General features: G+C 42.6%; 1 protein-coding gene across 4 annotated transcripts in view; it reads right to left on the reverse strand.

Annotated features, from left to right (window-relative positions):
• COQ8A (coenzyme Q8A) overlaps positions 1 to 18840 on the reverse strand; it is a 351468-nt gene that overhangs the window by 25022 nt on the left and 307606 nt on the right. For all 4 annotated transcript variants that reach the window (XM_029593040.1, XM_029593043.1, XM_029593041.1 and 1 more), the window contains one exon: positions 7226 to 7333. In XM_029593040.1, the coding sequence (XP_029448900.1) occupies positions 7226 to 7333 (108 nt within the window). The remainder of the gene's footprint in view (positions 1 to 7225; positions 7334 to 18840) is intronic.

Raw genomic sequence — 18840 nt, forward strand, 5'->3', positions numbered from 1 at the left:
GATCAAAATTGAGATGAAGGCAGCAGTCCAGCAGCAAGAGGGGGGCTTCCCAGTCTTTTGCATAGAGTGTCACATGTATGATTGTTTACCCACTGGTGAGAAGTTGTACATGTGCATGCGATGCAAAGAGCTCCTGGCTCTCAGAGAACGAGTCCGATCTCTGGAGGCTAGAGTGGCAGACCTGGAGGAGCTGAGGCAGACAGAGAGGTATATAGATGAGACCTTCAGGAACATAGTAGTCAAGTCCCAACTTCAGACTGGCTGCCCTGGTGCTGCCTTGGAGGAAGAAGGTCTCATGATGGGAGAGCACCAACCAGGTGTAGCAGGAAAGGATCCTGTAGCAAGGACCTGCTCTCCAGGTGATGCATTGTCCTTTCGCACTGAGGATATCTCTCCAAGGCCTACTGCCCAGGAGGGAAGGGTTAGGTCGGCCGTCATAGTTGGTGATTCGATTATTAGGAATGTAGATAGCTGGGTGGCTGGTTGGCGTGAGGATCACCTGGTAACATGCCTACCTGGTGCGAAGGTGGCGGACCTCACGCGTCACCTAGATAGGATTTTAGACAGTGCTGGGGAGGAGCCGGCTGTCATGGTATATGTGGGCACCAACGACATAGGAAAATGTGGGAGGGAGGTTCTGGAAGCCAAATTTAGGCTCTTAGGTAGAAAGCTTAAATCCAGAACCTCCAGGGTGGCATTCTCTGAAATGCTCCCTGTTCCACGCGCAGGTCAGAGGCAGGCAGAGCTCCGGAGTCTCAATGCGTGGATGAGATGATGGTGCAAGGAAGAGGGATTCAGTTTTGTTAGGAACTGGGGAACCTTTTGGGGAAGGGGGAGTCTCTTCCAAAGGGATGGGCTCCACCTTAACCAGGGTGGAACCAGACTGTTGGCGCTAACCTTTAAAAAGGAGATAGAGCAGTTTTTAAACTAGAACAAAGGGGAAAGCTGACAGTCGCTCAGCAGCGTATGGTTCGGAGAGAGGTATCTTCAAAGGATACTAATGATGCATTAGAATTAGGGCATCCCGACAGTGAGGTTCCAATAATTAGAAAAATAGTCCAAGTGCCTGTAACTAAACACTCACCTGAGCTAAAAAATTCTAACTTATCCCTATCAATTAAAAAGCAGAATGAAAATACAAACAAAAAACAAACTTTGAAATGTTTGTATGCTAATGCCAGAAGTCTAAGAAGTAAGATGGGAGAATTAGAATATATAGCAGTGAATGATGACAGACTTAATTGGCATCTCAGAGACATGGTGGAAAAAGGATAACCAATGGGACAGTGCTATACCGGGGTACAAATTATATCGCAATGACAGAGAGGAGCACCCGGGAGGAGGTGTGGCGCTTTATGTCCGGGATGGCATAGAGTCCAACAGGATAAACATCCTGCATGAGACTAAATACAAAATTGAATCTTTATGGGTAGAAATCCCTTGTGTGTCGGGGAAGACTATAGTGATAGGGGTATACGACCATCCACCTAGTCAAGATGGTGAGACGGACAGTGAAATGCTAAGAGAAATTAGGGAAGCTAACCAAATTGGTAGTGCGGTAATAATGGGAGACTTCAATTACCCCAATATTGACTGGGTAAATGTATCATCGGGACACGCTAGAGAGATAACGGTTCCTGGATGGAATAAATGATAGCTTTATGGAGCAATTGGTTCAGGAACAGACGAGAGAGGGAGCAATTTTAGATCTAATTCTAGGTGGAGCACAGGACTTAGTGAGAGAGGTAATGGTGGTGGGGCCGCTTGGCAATAGTGATCATAAAAATGATCAAATTTGATTTAATGACTGGAAGAGGAACAGTGTGCAAATCCAAGGCTCTCGTGCTAAACTTTCAAAAGGGAAACTTTGATAAAATGAGAAAAATTGTTAGAAAAAACTGAAAGGAGCAGCTACAAAAGTAAAAAATGTCCAAGAGGCATGGTCATTGTTAAAAAATACTATTCCAGAAGCATAGTCTAGATGTATTCCACACATTAAGAAAGGTGGAAAGAAGGCAAAACGATTACCGGCATGGTTAAAAGGGGAGGTGAAAGAAGCTATTTTAGCCAAAAGATCTTCATTCAAAAACTGGAAGAAGGATCCAACAGAAGAAAATAGGATAAAGCATAAACGTTGGCAAGTTAAATGTAAGACATTGATAAGACAGGCTAAGAGAGAATTTGAAAAGAAGTTGGCTGTAGAGGCAAAAACTCACAGTAAAAACGTTTTAAAATATATCCGAAGCAGAAAGCCTGTTAGGGAGTCAGTTGGACCGTTAGATGATCGATGGGTTAAAGGGGCACTTAGAGAAGATAAGGCCATCGCAGAAAGATTAAATGATTTCTTTGCTTCGGTGTTTACTGAAGAGGATGTTGGGGAGGTACCTGTAATGGAGAAGGTTTTCATGGGTAATGATTCAGATGGACTGAATCAAATCACGGTGAACCTAGATGTGGTAGGCCTGATTGACAAACTGAAGAGTAGTAAATCACATGGACCGGATGGTATACACCCCAGAGTTCTGAAGGAACTAAAAAATTAAATTTCAGACCTATTAGTAAAAATTTGTAACCAATCATTAAAATCATCCATTGTACCTGAAAACTGGAGGATAGCAAATGTAACCCCAATATTTAAAAAGGGCTCCAGGGGTGATCCGGGAAACTACAGACCGGTTAGCCTGACTTCAGTGCCAGGAAAAATAGTGGAAAGTGTTCTAAACATCAAAATCACAGAACACATAGAAAGGCATGGTTTAATGGAATAAAGTCAGCATGGCTTTACCCAGGGCAAGTCTTGCCTCACAAATCTGCTTCACTTTTTTGAAGGAGTTAATAAACATGTGGATAAAGGTGAACCGGTAGATGTAGTATACTTGGATTTTCAGAAGGCGTTTGACAAAGTTCCTCATGAGAGGCTTCTAGGAAAAGTAAAAAGTCATGGGATAGGTGGCGATGTCCTTTCGTGGATTGCAAACTGGCTAAAAGGCAGGAAACAGAGAGTAGGATTAAATGGACAATTTTCTCAGTGGAAGGGAGTGGACAGTGGAGTGCCTCAGGGATCTGTATTGGGACCCTTACTTTTCAATATATTTATAAATGACCTGGAAAGAAATAAGACGAGTGAGATAATCAAATGTGCAGATGACACAAAATTGTTCAGAGTAGTTAAATCACAAGCAGATTGTGATAAATTGCAGGAAGACCTTGTGAGACTGGAAAATTGGGCATCCAAATGGCAGATGAAATTTAATGTGGATAAGTGCAAGGTGATGCATATAGGGAAAAAAAACCCATGCTATAATTACACAATGTTGGGTTCCATATTAGGTGCTACAACCCAAGAAAGAGATCTAGGCATCATAGTGGATAACACATTGAAATCGTCGGTTCAGTGTGCTGCGGCAGTCAAAAAAGCAAACAGAATGTTGGGAATTATTAGAAAGGGAATGGTGAATAAAACGGAAAATGTCATAATGCCTCTGTATCGCTCCATGGTGAGACCGTACCTTGAATACTATGTACAATTCTGGTCGCCGCATCTCAAAAAAGATATAATTGCGATGGAGAAGGTACAGAGAAAGGCTACCAAAATGATAAGGGGAATGGAACAGCTCCCCTATGAGGAAAGACTAAAGAGGTTAGGACTTTTCAGCTTGGAGAAGAGACGGCTGAGGGGGGATATGATAGAGATGTTTAAAATTATGAGAGATCTAGAACAGGTAGATGTGAATCGGTTATTTACTCTTTCGGATAGTAGAAAGACTAGGGGGCACTCCATGAAGTTAGCATGGGGCACATTTAAAACTAATCGGAGAAAGTTCTTTTTTACTCAATGCACAATTAAACTCTGGAATTTGTTGCCAGAGGATGTGGTTAGTGCAGTTAGTATAGCGGTGTTTAAAAAAGGATTGGATAAGTTCTTGGAGGAGAAGTCCATTACCTGCTATTAAGTTCACTTCTTAGAGAATAGCCACTGCAATTAGCAATGGTAACATGGAATAGACTTAGTTTTTGGGTACTTGCCAGGTTCTTATGGCCTGGATTGGCCACTGTTGGAAACAGGATGCTGGGCTTGATGGACCCTTGGTCTGACCCAGTATGGCATTTTCTTATGTTCTTAGAATTTCTCCTTCCAAGAAGGACAGCAATCCCCATAGGGAGAGGTATGTCCACATTCTGCTGGAGAGGGAGTATACTGGGGAGCTGAGGTTACTGCACGGTTGCATCAGCTTTGCAACTGGACTCAGGCTATCTGCTGGCAGGGGAGCATAACCCTTTGGTCCCGAGTCCATCTGGCCACACACCAGGAAACAGAGGTTGACAGAGAGGGGAAAAGCAGAAGTGCTATCAAAAGGTAATGAAAAAAATGAATAAAATGCTTGGGAAAAGAGAAAAGAAGAGCCAAACACGAAAAAAAAAACCTAGAAGGCAAGCAGAGATAGCTGAGAGAAGGCAACAATGTCAAGAATGAAATGGAGAACAAGAAAAAAAACAGAGAAACAGCCAGAGAACATGGTCATAGACAACAAAGGTTGGACAACTTATTAACTGAACAAGAATATTAATGACCAAAGTCCTGAGACCTGATTCAAAATATAACGGCTTGCATCAAAGTTGAATTTGACTAATCTGACTTTTTTTTTTTAATGCTGAATTCTTTTTACTGCAGGAGATATATGCCAGCCTTGATAGTGTACATTACAACCCTGATATTTAATGATAAAACTTTCAAAATATGTTTCTTAGGTATTGGCAAATTGCATTCTTTGAAAGGATTGTTAAAAATTCTTAGGAAGATTTTTCTGTACCACCTATAAATTGCATATTTGGTGGGCTCACAACAGAAGGTTTTTTTTCTTTCCTTGTAAGGGTTTTTTTTTTTGGGGGGGGAGGGGGGGGGAAGGAACGGGACAGATGAGTGACAGGGAGAAGGAAAACAACTTGCGGAGGTGAGGAGTTGTTCTCAGATTTGCAGGGGGATCTTACAAAACTCCTCTGGGTCACTGGTTTAGAAAAGCACTTGTGTTTGTGAATGTAATTTCCTTTGGAGTTTTTTCTTTCCATTTCTTACAAACGGTGGGGAAATATTTAGAAAACCTGTGCCCCAGCCAAAATGTTATTTTGGTAAGAGGTCAGATAAAAATTCTCTTTTTGCTAGCTTTTTGTCCATTCTTTGGACTTTGTTGGTTGTTTTTTTTTTGCACTTTTTCTTGTTTTTTCCCCTATGTTTTGGATTTTTTCATTAATGCTTTTTATTTTGTCGGCTTTTCCCTTTGGTTTTTGGGTGTTTTTTACATTTCTTTTCTTTCCCTTTCTAGATTTCTGGTAATGGCAGCATCTCTTCCTCCTAGCCTGAAAAGCAATGGTAGCAGCTCCTCCTCGCCCACTGCAGGCACCAGTTTTTTTTTAGATGACCTGGCACTGGAATTTTCTCCATCCCTGCTTTATAGAGAGACATACAATTTAGCCTCTGCCTACACTCCAACAGGACTTTTATGTTAAGCATGGAGATCATCTTATTGCCAACAACAGACACAGGGGGCACAGTAAATCACTTTGCGGGGTGCACATGGAACATAACACTTCTTTAAAAAAAATATGCTCTAAGAATAGCCTTCCTCTTCTGTCCCTGACCACTCCTGTTCCTACAGGCAGTATAAGACGTGAAATCTGTATAGCCTAATGGACATAACTGATATGCTGTCAGTGGGGAAACCTTTGATGGTCATGACAAGAGAAGAGTTAACTCAAAATCAGTATGCTAAGGTCAATAGCTGATTTCTTTCTAAAAGCTTAGCAGTTGGGAGAAAAAGTTTGTGTAAGACCAGCAAATATTGAAAGGAAGGAATCACTGCCATTAATGCCTAGACACATGAGAGAATGTGGCTATTAGATGTGACTCCTGCGCACACTCTTTCCTTCCAAAGTATCACTGGCTTTATATCACCTGGTTGTTAGTTTCTGTGATCAGCAATATGGAAACTAAGAGAATGCAAGTGATTCTTATATATTCAATGAATATATCACTGGAGAATGACAGTCACCTAGGTATTATCATATTTTACAAATAAAAAAAAACCTTGGATTGCAGATCCTAAAATGTGGTAGGAGTGGATTAAATATACAGAAGCCAGCATAATCCTAATGACCTAAAGCTGTATGGGGCCTATTCTGGCTCCAGTGCAGTGCTACTGTGCAATAGACCTGGATTTGATTCTCAAGCCTGACTTCTGTACCCTTAGTTGGTTACGGGCTGTCAATGGTGCAGGGACAGCACTCACAGTACCTAGGGGGCAAGGAAGTAAATCTCAACATCGCACAACAGCAATACCTAATGGCCAAGCTCAGGATCCAGATGTACTGGGTTCCATGATCCCTAATACTCAGATCCCCAGACGATTATGATTGTTATGATGGCTGGGCTGCATAGGGGAGTGGGGCTAATAAACAGGCGTTTTCGACTCGCTAACTTTATCCCTTATTCAGTTAGGGGTAAGAGCGCGTCAAAAATGCGCGTCTAACCCCCCCCCCCCCCCCCGAACCTAATAGCGCCCACAACATGCAAATGCATGTTGATGGCCCTATTAGGTATTCCCGCGCGATTCAGTAAGTAAAATGTGCAGCCAAGCCGCACATTTTACTTTAAGAAATTAGCGCCTTACCCAAAGGTAGGCGTTAATTTCTGCCTGCTTTTCTGTGCACCCTCCGACTTAATATCATGGTGATATTGTCGGAGGTCCTGAAGGTTAAAAAAAAAGTAAAAAAAAAAAATTTGAAATAGGCCCGCGGCTCGAAAACCAGACACCCAATTTTGCCGGTGTCCGGTTTCCGAACCCATGGTTGTCAGCGGCCTCGAAAACAGATGCCGGCAAAATTGAGCGTCGGCTGTCAAACTCACTGACATCCGCCACTCCTGTCAAAAAGGAGGCGCTAGGGACGCGCTGGTGTCCCTAGCGCCTCTTTTTATCGCTGGCCCTAATTTAAATAAATTAAATTACTGTATCGCGCGCACAGGAGAGAGTGTCCTGTGCGCGCGCCGGGAGAGCGGGTGCTCGCCCACTCTCCCGCGAGTTTTACTGTATCGGCCCAAAAGTAGGGAAAACTCCAGGATAGTTGGGAAAACAGCAGCTCATGGAGCCGTAAGCCCAGTACAGGCTGTTTCCGATTGAGTTGGAAGCCCATGGAAGAGACAGATAGATGCATGGAGATAAAATTGATTTACCTTGTGCAGCTGTGGATCATAGAAGAAATTGGACCAGTTGGGATCTGTCTGCATGAAGCGAAACTCAAACAGCTCCCGCAGGCACAGGACCAGGATGTTATGGCAGATCTGCAGAGAGCCAGGGATGGGGCAGGGAGGCAAAGAGGAGAGATCATACATGAGATTGTCACTCAAGAGCAGTGAAACAACCACCACCACAGCTGCAGAGATATCATCTGATGATCGCAGTAATCTCACTATAACAGGAAGAAAGTATTTCAACAAAACCTGCAATACTGCTTCTTTATCAGAAGGAAAAGGAGAAAGAAAGGCAAGGTTCACACAAACATATAAAAAGAACTTTGAAGGAACGCTGGAACAATATCAAAATTTGCTGGTGGTTTCAAATCACTTCATGATGGGGCAAATCCAGAGACAATTAGTTCTGTTAGAAAAGGGATTTCCTTTGCAGGATATGATAAGTTTCACTGAACCAACACAAAAACTATGCAAACACGATGCATGTGAGCCTCCAATGTCACCCTGGTCGCTTCTTCAGATTTCAAGATTTGAAGAAAACTATGTGGTCTTGAAAGGATAATTCTTAGGTTGCTTCATTAAAAATTATCACAACCTATAAAAATTGCAGTTTTCTCCAAGTTCAATATAAGAAATTGAACTATTCACTATAGATGCAATGTGTAAACCCATTCTATAGTGCTTTCAAAATGGATGAAGATGAAGGCTGGGATGTACAACCACCTGGTCAGTCTATTTGAAGACAAGGCACAAGCTAAGGCTTAAACAGCCTCTCCCTTCCTCCATACCTTTTCAGAACTGTAAACACAATTAGTAACTTAAGAAGGTAAGTAAGGTGGGAGTGTTCAGTCCACAAATTAAAATCTATGCAAACCCACAAGATGGTGGTATTTTTAGTGTCACACCAGCACATTGAGGGGCGGATTTTAAATGCCCTGTGCGTGTAAATCGGAGCGGCCTCGGAGGGAACAGGCAGCGCGCGCTGGGCTCGGCGCGCGCAGGTGGCACAAATGTGCACCCCCTTGTGCGCGCCGACCCCGGATTTTATAAGATACACGAGTATCTTATAAAATCCAGCGTACTTTTGTTCACGCCTGGTGCGCGAATAAAAGTACGCGATCGCGCAATTTTGTAAAATCTACCCCTAAATGAACTGCATAAACCAAGACTATCCAAATCCAGTCCTTGTGACAGTCAGCTATGCCTGGTTTTCTGGGTAAACATGTCTAGGCTTGTTTTATGGGCTCCTCTACTGGCAGGGCCAGCCCAGGTTCCAGCCAGTACCTGCTCCTCAGGCTCAAGCACCTGTCTAGTGAAAACCAAGCTGTAGTCTACATCTAGTTAACAGATGTCACAGACTAGCAGTCAGAATTTACTAATTTGGATTTCTACAGCACTTTTTATTCAGATGAGGGTGTTTTAAAATATACTCCATAAAACTAATGCATGCAGTCACCTCGGGGGGAGATGACTAGGCAGCACACTTTTGGCATCTGGACTACATGAAAGCTTCCAATTGGAACAGAAGAAAATGTTAGTATTAATACTCACTCAAAGATGAGCAGACGCAATAGGCAGATTGAGAGACCTTGGGCTCAAGGTCACCCAGACACTAACCGCAACAAAGGGGACAGAGACACTGAGTTTCACCCAATATACAGTTCTATGGTCTAACCACTACTCTTGCACCTCTCTTCTCTGCTACCAGCCACTATCAGCTAGGGTTGCCTATGTGGACCAGAATAGTGAATATTGCCATACACCTCTGCAATGCAGTGCTTGCATTCATAAGCATGCAGCTATAGCCAGGTCTGTAATATGGCTATTAACACAGGAAGCCTGAGAACAGAGGAACTGAATGTCACTAAACTCATGAGCCAACTCTGCCATATCCTAGTTCTGAGATTAAAAAACAAAACAAAACACTGCACTGCCGACCAAGAAGAACCTGCAGACACACAGCTCTAATCAAACACAAACGAAGCAAGAATACCAAACCATAACACTAACTGCAATCCACCCCGGTCTGTTTACTGATGGCAGTTTTCCAAGACCCTTGTGCTAGATAATAAGTTCATTGGGGGGGGGGGGGGGGGGGGGGGGACTATATCTGACAGCTCACACCAGCTGGAGATTCACTTTGTGCTTGCAATCTTAAGTGAGAAGCTGCAATTAAGATCCTACTTACACACGCACTTTCTCAAGGTGAATTCGGCATCCAACCTCCAAGAGAGCTGGATGGGGTCTGAAGAGAAATGCTCAGAATCGAACCTGGGGAATTGTTTCTAATAAACTCACTATGTGGACACCCAAGGCTTGAAAGAGCTTAGTATAAACAAATATATATACAAATATATTCCTGTTATACTCATTCTCCTTGTTATGTCTTTGCTCATCATTGTTAATTTTTGATATTTTTAAATTTCAAACATCGTTCAATGTAACAAGTTGTTCTGTATGTAAACCGGAGTGAAGGCAACTCTGCTATACATCGGTATATAAAAAATGCTAAATAAATAAAATAAATAAATAAATACATGAATACATGGCTGACTGGGCACACAGAGCTCCAAAAGGAAAAAGAAAATGTAAAAAGAAAAAGAAAAGAACTTTACTATTACTAATATTTTTTTTCTTTAAAAGATCCTCAAAAATTATTTTGCTGGATTTTATTGGATTACATAGAAACATAGAAACATAGAAATGACGGCAGAAGAAGACCAACCGGTCCATCCAGTCTGCCCAGCAAGCTTCACACATTTGTTCTCATACTTAACTGTTTCTCTTGGCTCTTAGTAATCTTATGTTCTAATTCCCTTTTCACCCCCACCATTAATGTAGAGAGCAGTGCTGGAGCTGCTTCCAAGTGAAATATTAAGTTTGATTAGTTGGGTAAGCGGCAGCATAGCTCTCTGCCATGAAGCAGAGGGCAATGCTGGAAATGTGTGAAGTATCAGTTTTTCTTTTCCCCTGTCATTGAAGCAAGGAGTCATGCCGGACATGCACCGAAAGTGAAGAATGCCTTGAAAGTCACATTAACTATCATCAAATATTGAAAAGCCTAATAATTGGTAATACCTATAAGCCCATGAACCCATCCCTGTTTTTTTTTCTTTTTTTCTTTTCTTTTTTTAATTGGGGGATGGATGCCCTTCATCCTTCTACTCTGTGAAGGTGGACACCTACCACCGGCCACTGGCATCCCGCTCCGTTAATGCCTCTGTGGCTACTGCCGCTCCATGCAGTGTTTTACTACCTGCTCTTTATATGCGTCCTCTAGAACTGATGGATCCCATCCCTGGGTTTTTTTATTATTTATTTAATTGGGAGATGACAGCCCTCCATCCTTCCGCTCCGTGAAGGTGGACACCTACCACTGGCCACTGGCATCCCGCTCCGTGAATGCCTCTGTGGCTACTGCCGCTCTGTGCAGTATTTTACTACCTGCTCTTTATATGGACACCTACCACTGGCCACTGGCATCCCGCTCCGTGAATGCCTCTGTGGCTACTGCCGCTCCGTGCAGTATTTTACTACCTGCTCTTTATATGTGTCCTCTAGACCTGATGGATCCCATCCCTGTTTTGTTGTTTGTTTTTGTTTTTTATTTAATTGGGAGATGACAGCCCTACATCCTTCCGCTCCATGAAGGTGGACACCTACCACTGGCCACTGGCATCCCGCTCCGTGAATGCCTCTGTGGCTACTGCCGCTCCGTGCAGTATTTTACTACCTGCTCTTTATATGCGTCCTCTGGACCTGATGGATCCACAATATTTATCCCATGCCCCTTTGAAGTGCTTCACAGTTTTGGACTTCACCACTTCCTCCGGAAGGGCATTCCAGGCATCCACCACTCTCTCCGTGAAGAAATTCTTCCTGACATTGGTTCTTAGTCTTCCTCCTTGGAGCCTCAGCTCGTGACCTCTGGTTCTGCTGATTTTTTTCTGTTGGAAAAGGTTTGTCATTGTCTTTGGATCGTTAAAGTTTTTCATGTATCTGAAAGTTTGAATCATATCACCCCTGCTCCTCCTTTCCTCCAGGGTGTACATATTTAGATTCTTCAATCTCTCCTCGTATGTCAACCGATGAAGACCCTCCACCTTCCTGGTCGCCCTTCTCTGTACCGCCTCCAACTTGTCCTTGTCTCTTTGTAGATACGGTCTCCAGAACTGAACACAGTACTCCAGGTGAGGCCTCACCAAGGACCTGTACAAGGGGATTATCACTTCCCTTTTCTTACTCGATATTCCTCTCTCTATGCATCCCAGCATTCTTCTGGCTTTTGCAATCGCCTTGTCGCATTGTTTCGCCGACTTCATATCATTAGACACTATCACCCCAAGGTCTCTCTCCTGCTCCGTGCACATCAGCCTTTCCCCCCCCATCGAATACAGTTCATTCGGATTTCCACTCCCCAAATGCATGACTTTGCACTTCTTGGCATTGAATTTCAGCTGCCATATCTTCGACCACTCTTCCAGCTTCCTTAAATCCCGTCTCATTCTCTCCACTCCTTCCGGCGTGTCCACTCTGTTGCAGATCTTAGTGTCGTCCGCAAAAAGACAAACCTTACCTTCTATCCCGTCCGCAATGTCGCTCACAAAGATATTGAACAGGACCGGTCCCAACACCGATCCTTGCGGTACACCACTTAAAACCGCTCTCTCTTCAGAGAAAGTTCCATTTACCATCACGCATTGTCTTCTGTCCGTCAACCAGTTTGCAATCCAGGTCACCACTTCGGCACTCACTCCCAAGCTTTTTGTTTTATTCACCAGTCTCCTGTGCGGAACCGTATCAAAAGCTTTGCTGAAATCCAAGTAGATGACATCTAGCGCTCTTCCTTGATCCAATTCCTTGGTTACCCAGTCGAAAAAGTCAATCAGATTTGTCTGACAGGATCTTCCCCTGGTGAATCCATGCTGCCTCTGGTCCATCAATTCTCCGGACTGTAGATATTTCACTATTCTCTCTTTCAACAGTGACTCCATTACTTTTCCCACCACCGAAGTGAGGCTAACCGGTCTGTAGTTACCAGCCTCTTCTCTGTTCCCACTCTTGTGAAGCGGGACCACCACCGCTCTTCTCCAATCACTCGGCACCACTCCCGTTTCTAGGGATCTATTGAACAGGTCACACAGCGGACCCGCCAGCACATCTCTGAGCTCCCTCAGAATCCTTGGATGAATCCCATCAGGCCCCATGGCTTTGTCCACTTTCAGATTCTTTAGCTCTTCCCATACATTTTCTACTGTAAAATGATTTTCATCTATTCCACTACCCTCCAGCTTCTTGTGTAGAAATGGTCCTTCTCCAGGGTCTTCTTTAGTGAATACAGAGCTGAAGTATTCATTTAATATTTCTGCCATTTCTTCGTCTCTCTCCACACATTGATCATTTCCACCTTTCAATTTCACTATACCACTATGGACTTTTCTCTTTTCGCTGATGTATCTGAAAAATGTTTTGTCACCATTTTTTATCTCCTTGGCAATCCTCTCTTCCGCTTGACTTTTTGCCAACTTGATTAATTTCTTCGTCTCCCTCAGTTGAATCAAATATTCTTCTTTGTGCTCCTCCCTTTGGGATCTTTTATATTTTTTGAATGCTGTTCTTTTAGCTTTAATTTTGTCAGCCACCTCGTTTGAGAACCAGATAGGTTTCATTTTCCTTTTGCTTTTCTTTACATTTCTAACATAAAGAGTAGTTGCCTTGGTGATTGCTCCTTTTAGATTGATCCACTGCTGATCCACATCTCTCTCATTCTCCCATCCATTTAGTTCTTCCTCTAGGTACTTCCCCATTTCCTCAAAGTCTGTGGAAAATTAGCCTTCTTTATTAAATCTTTCATCCCTTTTTTGCACGTGTTTCTTGAACAAATAAGCTAGAGGCGCTCAGTCTCCTTTATAATAATAGCTCTCTCTTCATTTGAATATTTAGCCCTCTCATATTCAGTGAAACCACTCTCAGAGACCACCAGCTCCCACACCCAACCTCAAATAACCAGGATCCTGCATATCACCAACTCTTGCAGGATCTCTGCGAATTCCTGGACGATAACATTCTCGCCACAACACAATTTGGATTCCGCAAATCCCGAAGCACTGAATCCCTTCTCATTTCTCTAACCGACAATATTCTCTTAAACCAAGAGAAAAAACACCCTTGCCTATTGATCCTCCTTGATCTGTCAGCGGCGTTTGACACTGTAAACCACAAGATCCTCTTAGACCGACTAGCAGAGATTGGTATCAAAAACTCAGCACTCAACTGGTTTAAATCCTTCCTACAAGACAGGTTCTATAAAGTTAAGATAAACAACTATGAATCTCAACCGATCAGTTCTAATCTTGGCGTCCCTCAAGGATCCTCTTTATCCCCGACCTTATTCAACATTTACCTGCTCCCACTCTGTAACCTACTCTCTAAGCTAAATCTAACCCACTACCTGTATGCGGACGATGTCCAAATACTCATTCCTATCACCAAATCCTTGCAAGAAACTCTTCACTTTTGGAATTCATGCTTCCTCTCCATATCCAATCTCCTTGCTGATCTCTGTCTAGTTCTGAATACCAACAAAACGGAATACCTCCTAATCACCCAAGAAGGCAACTACCAACTCTCCAACACTCAACCTCCGGCACCACCTCCTCTATCTACCCAGGTCAGAAACCTTGGAGTCACTATGGATAACCTACTGAATTTCAAAAGTTTTATCAGCAACACAGTGAAAGAATGCTTCTTCAAACTCCAGGTTCTAAAAAGACTCAGACCTTTATTGCACCCCCAGGATTTCAGATCAGTTCTTGATTACTGCAACTCCCTTTTACTTGGACTCCCAGATATCTCCCTAAAACCGCTACAAATGCTCCAAAATGCCACTGCCAGGATCTTAACTAAAGCAAAAAAAAGAGACCACATAACACCAATATTAAAAAATCTCCATTGGCTCCCTATAAAATACAGAATCACCTACAAAACCCTTTCATCCATTCATAAATCCATTTACAAAGCCTCATACTTAGACCTCAGGATCCCATTCCAGCTACATACTTCCTCCCGTCCACTGAGAACTGCGCAAAAAGGCTCTCTGAAAACCCCTCCACTCAAAATTTCAAACAAAAGAGCCTTCTCCACTGCAGGTCCGATCCACTGGAACTCTCTACCATCAGATCTCAGGCTTGAACAATGCCCCCTTACTTTTAAAAAAAGACTTAAAACTTGGCTTTTCTCTCAAGCCTACGACTGAGTACTATTCACAAATCCCTCCTCCAGGTCTATGCCATATAATACCTCTTAGCTCAACAACTAAAGAATTAATTTTCCAATCCCTCATCTATTTTGCAGATACCTAATTCATAATTGATTCATTTTAATTCGCCTGTATATAACTTTTCTATTACTACTGTTGTTGTTTTAATGTTATTTGTTATTAGTATTTATTCAATTTTCTCCAAGTTCATTTTCCTGTTCCATGTAAGACACACTTGTTAAGTCACTCCAATGTTATATGTAAACCGAAGTGATTAGCAACATTGTTGCTAGAACTTCGGTATATAAAAAATGTTAAATAAATAAATAAATCTAAGAATTGGAGGAATGACTACTAGTTATAAAACTATCAGCAACCTGAAGAGAAAAGAGAAAAAAATCTTAATCAAAGGTATCCCCGAGTTTCTCAAGTACAAGAATCAAGTTATTCACAGATTATTCAAAGCAAGAGCTACCTGTGAGAAGATACCTTCCAGTTCACTCCTCTTGGTCAGATGATGCCATGGAAGTCCTTTTCAGCCTTTTACCTCGCATCGGCACCCAATGCCACTTGGAGAAATCATGGATTTGCAGCTACTATTGTTGCGGTCTTCTTTTCTGGAACTTTCACGCCTGCTTTTCGTAAATCATTCCAAGCCTCTTCCAAAGATTTAATGCATGAAGAGTTTCCACTCACTATCTCAGACCGATGCAATATCGGCGCGTGGAACACGTGCATTCACGATTGAGCGCCCGTTCTCCTAAAACACGCCCATGCACCTCTCTGGGGCGCCCGATATAATATTTAAATGAGCTGCCGTGGTAAAAAAAAAAAAAAAAGGAGGCGCTAGGGGAAATTGTGCACCCCTAGCACCTCCTCGGCAGCGGGCACGCGAGAGGTGGCTGTCAGCAGGTTAGGAAAAAAAAAAGACGCTCAATTTTACTGTGAACTGGAAGCAAAAAGGTATAGCCATTTATAATCAGATATCCTCTTTGCTCAGGAAATCTGTAACTTCTTTAAGGTCCTGTCTCTTCTTCAGAGTAATAGGAGAGATCATTGTACATCTCAGTCTTAAAGCCTTCTCACATAATGCTGCCAAGACTCCTGGTTTTAGTTAAGGTTTTTTCCTTTAATGGAGAAATCACAGGCACATGCAATGTCCCTAGGTAGGTCGCCTCTTTGTGGCCCCAGAGATCTATGAGCTCACTATTTTGATAAATATATGCTTGCTACTCCCATCTCCAGAATTACAGATTGCCTGGCATATTTTAATTACTCTTCCTTACAGTCACCATATTACAGTGTTTCTGGGACCTGGAGCCCCCTCCCTGCCTGGAATCATTTTCAAGGTCTCCCAATTTCTCCAACTCCTCCTTACTTACTTCCAGCTGCTATGTGCATGCTTGCAGTTCCACCAACCTATCAGTCCGCTCCTCTACCTTTTTTTTTTTCCTGTGTCCTCAATACAGTTTCCAATGTCTAATATGTTCTGTTTAAGATCGGAGATAGTTTCTATAAGATCACCCTTCACTGTAACGATATCAGACCACAACTCTGAACCAGAACACGTTTCTGCTCTTAATGTGTCTTTGCTCCACAAATCTGAATGCTCCTCACTCATTCTGGAGACCATCTTTTTTTTATTTCCCTACTCGAAATTTTGCCGTCAGCCTGAAAAGAATCCCTTGAATCTTCTGCTTTCCTTCAGGTGGCTATGTAAATCAGGTCAGGGGACTTCCAGGATTGCAATTATGTGAGTTGTAGCTTATTTGTCTTCTTATAAACCAGGGGTCAGGAACCTTTTTGGCTGAGAGAGCCATAAACGCCACATATTTTAAAATGTAATTCCATGAGAGCCATACAATATGTTTAAAACTAAATACAAGTAAATGTGTGCATTTTATGTAAGATCACACTTTTAAAGTACAATAAGTCTCTGAAAATATTACACCAGGCCTTAAGACACCAATACATCTCCTATTAGGAAAACGGACCAAGTCAGGCTGCTATAGAGTCCTACACAGAAACTACACGCCAGCAGAAAACCTCACCTGAACCACGTGCTGTCCCTCACCTAACATAGAATAAAGAGACCAAAATGCATAACAAGAAGTATGCAGAAAAAACTGAATTGGAAACTGCAACAAGCCAGAGTCTCTGTATGCAGTGTAACAAAGGAAAAAAGAAACATCACCCATCCTTATAAAACAAATCAAGAAATATAAAATCATCAGCAGTAAAACTGTACTAACAAAAAGAACATATTTCGAAACAGCTGATGAGTGGAATATCCAATAATTAAAAACTCATATAAAACATTTCCAGATACCAATAAAATATTTCAAAATAGCAGACACAAAGACCCAGTAATGAAAAATAAGGATACAAAAATTTTTTTGCTCTGCATACCTGGGAACGTTTGATATCAGGTGTCCTGAGATTGTTCTGAATTAGCAGGAGGTGGGGTGGTTTGCTTGGAACTTTCTCCTCTCTCAGTCACATACCAGCGCTCTCTCTCATACTGGCTCTCAATGACACACCTATACACACATGCTCTCAGTACTCACATATACCCATGTTTTTTCTCTTTCACTTATATAGGCTCTTAATTACGCATTTACACACATGCTATCTTTTCACGCTTACACACACACACAGGCTTTCAATCACATAAATATATGCTGTCTTTTTCTCTCACACACAGACTCTCATTCACATGCTTACAAACATGTCCTCTCTTTCTCTTTTACACACAGGCTCTCAATCACATACTCACATACTCCCTCATCTAAATCAGCTCTCAATCACACACAGACACACATGGTCTCTCTCTCTCATTTAAACACAGGCTCTCAATCACATACATGCTCCATCACCTAAACCAGCTCTCAATCACACACAGACACACATGATCTCTCTCTTACTTATACACACAGGCTCTTAATCATACATACACATGATTTCTCTCACACACAAAGGATCTCAATCATACACATATACTCTTTCACACAAACAGGTTTTCAATCACAAACTTACACATACAGGTTCCCAATGGTAAACTTACATTCATGCTCTCTCTCTCTCTCTCTCACAGGCAGGCTCTCAATCACAGACATACTCTCTCACATGTACAGGCTCTCAATCATTCACATACATGCATCTCTCTCACACACACACACAGGGCCCCGCCCCCCCCCTGCGGCCCGGAAGAGGAAGTGGATAGTATCGGGTGCGTGCGCGGCAAGAAGAGGCCACGCTAGTGCGCCCGGCATCGGCCCAAAGAAAAGAAGACTGCAGCGCGGCTCGGAGGAAAATGAAGAGGTTCAACCGCGACCGATGGGACTCCGCCTCCGCGAGGGCTGAAAATGAAGAGGTTAGCGTTGGGAGGAGGCTGCTGCTGCCGCGAGTTCCCGGGGTGGGGGTGGGGGAGAGAGAGTGAATGAGCGAGCAAACACGCCGGTGCCGCTGACTCCAGCTGTCCTGCAGCGTTCCGCCTGGGCTGACAGCATTTTAAGCCCGGGCAGAGGAGGACCGGGGAGCAGCTGGGTCAGCGGGAAAGTGTGGCGACTGTCTGCGAGCCAGATGCAGCCCTCAAAAGAGCCATATCTGGCTCACGAGCCATGGGTTCCCGACCCCTGTTATAAACTATTGTATGTCTTGTGTCCGGACAGAGTTCAGCTTTCAAGAAGCTATGCCAAGCAGTAATGCCACTTTCTCTCCTCGGCGGATTTTATTAATTTGCAATAAAACCTGGATTATAATGTTTGCTGGCATATTGGTCCAGAAAAGATGGGAGTTAAATTATTTCTTTTATCAAATTTATAACCCACTTTTCCATAAAGCAAGCTCAAAACGGGGTGTATAAAAATAAAAACAGAACGCATATAATAAAATTACATATAACAAAGAACAAGTAAATATGCAAACTCTAAACCAATAACCGACACTATCCTAAAAAAATAAAAGTTAAAAACATTGTAAATACAAATAACACTCAAATATTAGCACAATGTAATATTAAGATACTTTGTTAATCCAATTAAAGGAATCACAGCCAGCAAAGAAAATAAATCATATAAAGATTCTTGTACAGTAGTGTCTGTAGCCTCCTAAAATCCTCCTTCCTTTTCTGCATCTGAGAGGCAGATTTTATACTCTTAAGAAGTATACCTTTTACAAAAAGTTTTTCAGATGTGACAAAGGAAAAGAATATGAATGGCATGTGTGTGCAGAGAGGGTGCACAGAGAGGAAAGGATCAGAATTCTGACTAGACAGAGACCAGAGACATGTTTTCCTATACTCTTTTTTTTTAATCCCTTGAGAGGCTCTTCTCTCCCC

This window comes from Rhinatrema bivittatum, chromosome 3 (genome assembly GCF_901001135.1).
Source record: "Rhinatrema bivittatum chromosome 3, aRhiBiv1.1, whole genome shotgun sequence".
Classification (NCBI taxonomy): Eukaryota; Metazoa; Chordata; class Amphibia; order Gymnophiona; family Rhinatrematidae; genus Rhinatrema; species Rhinatrema bivittatum.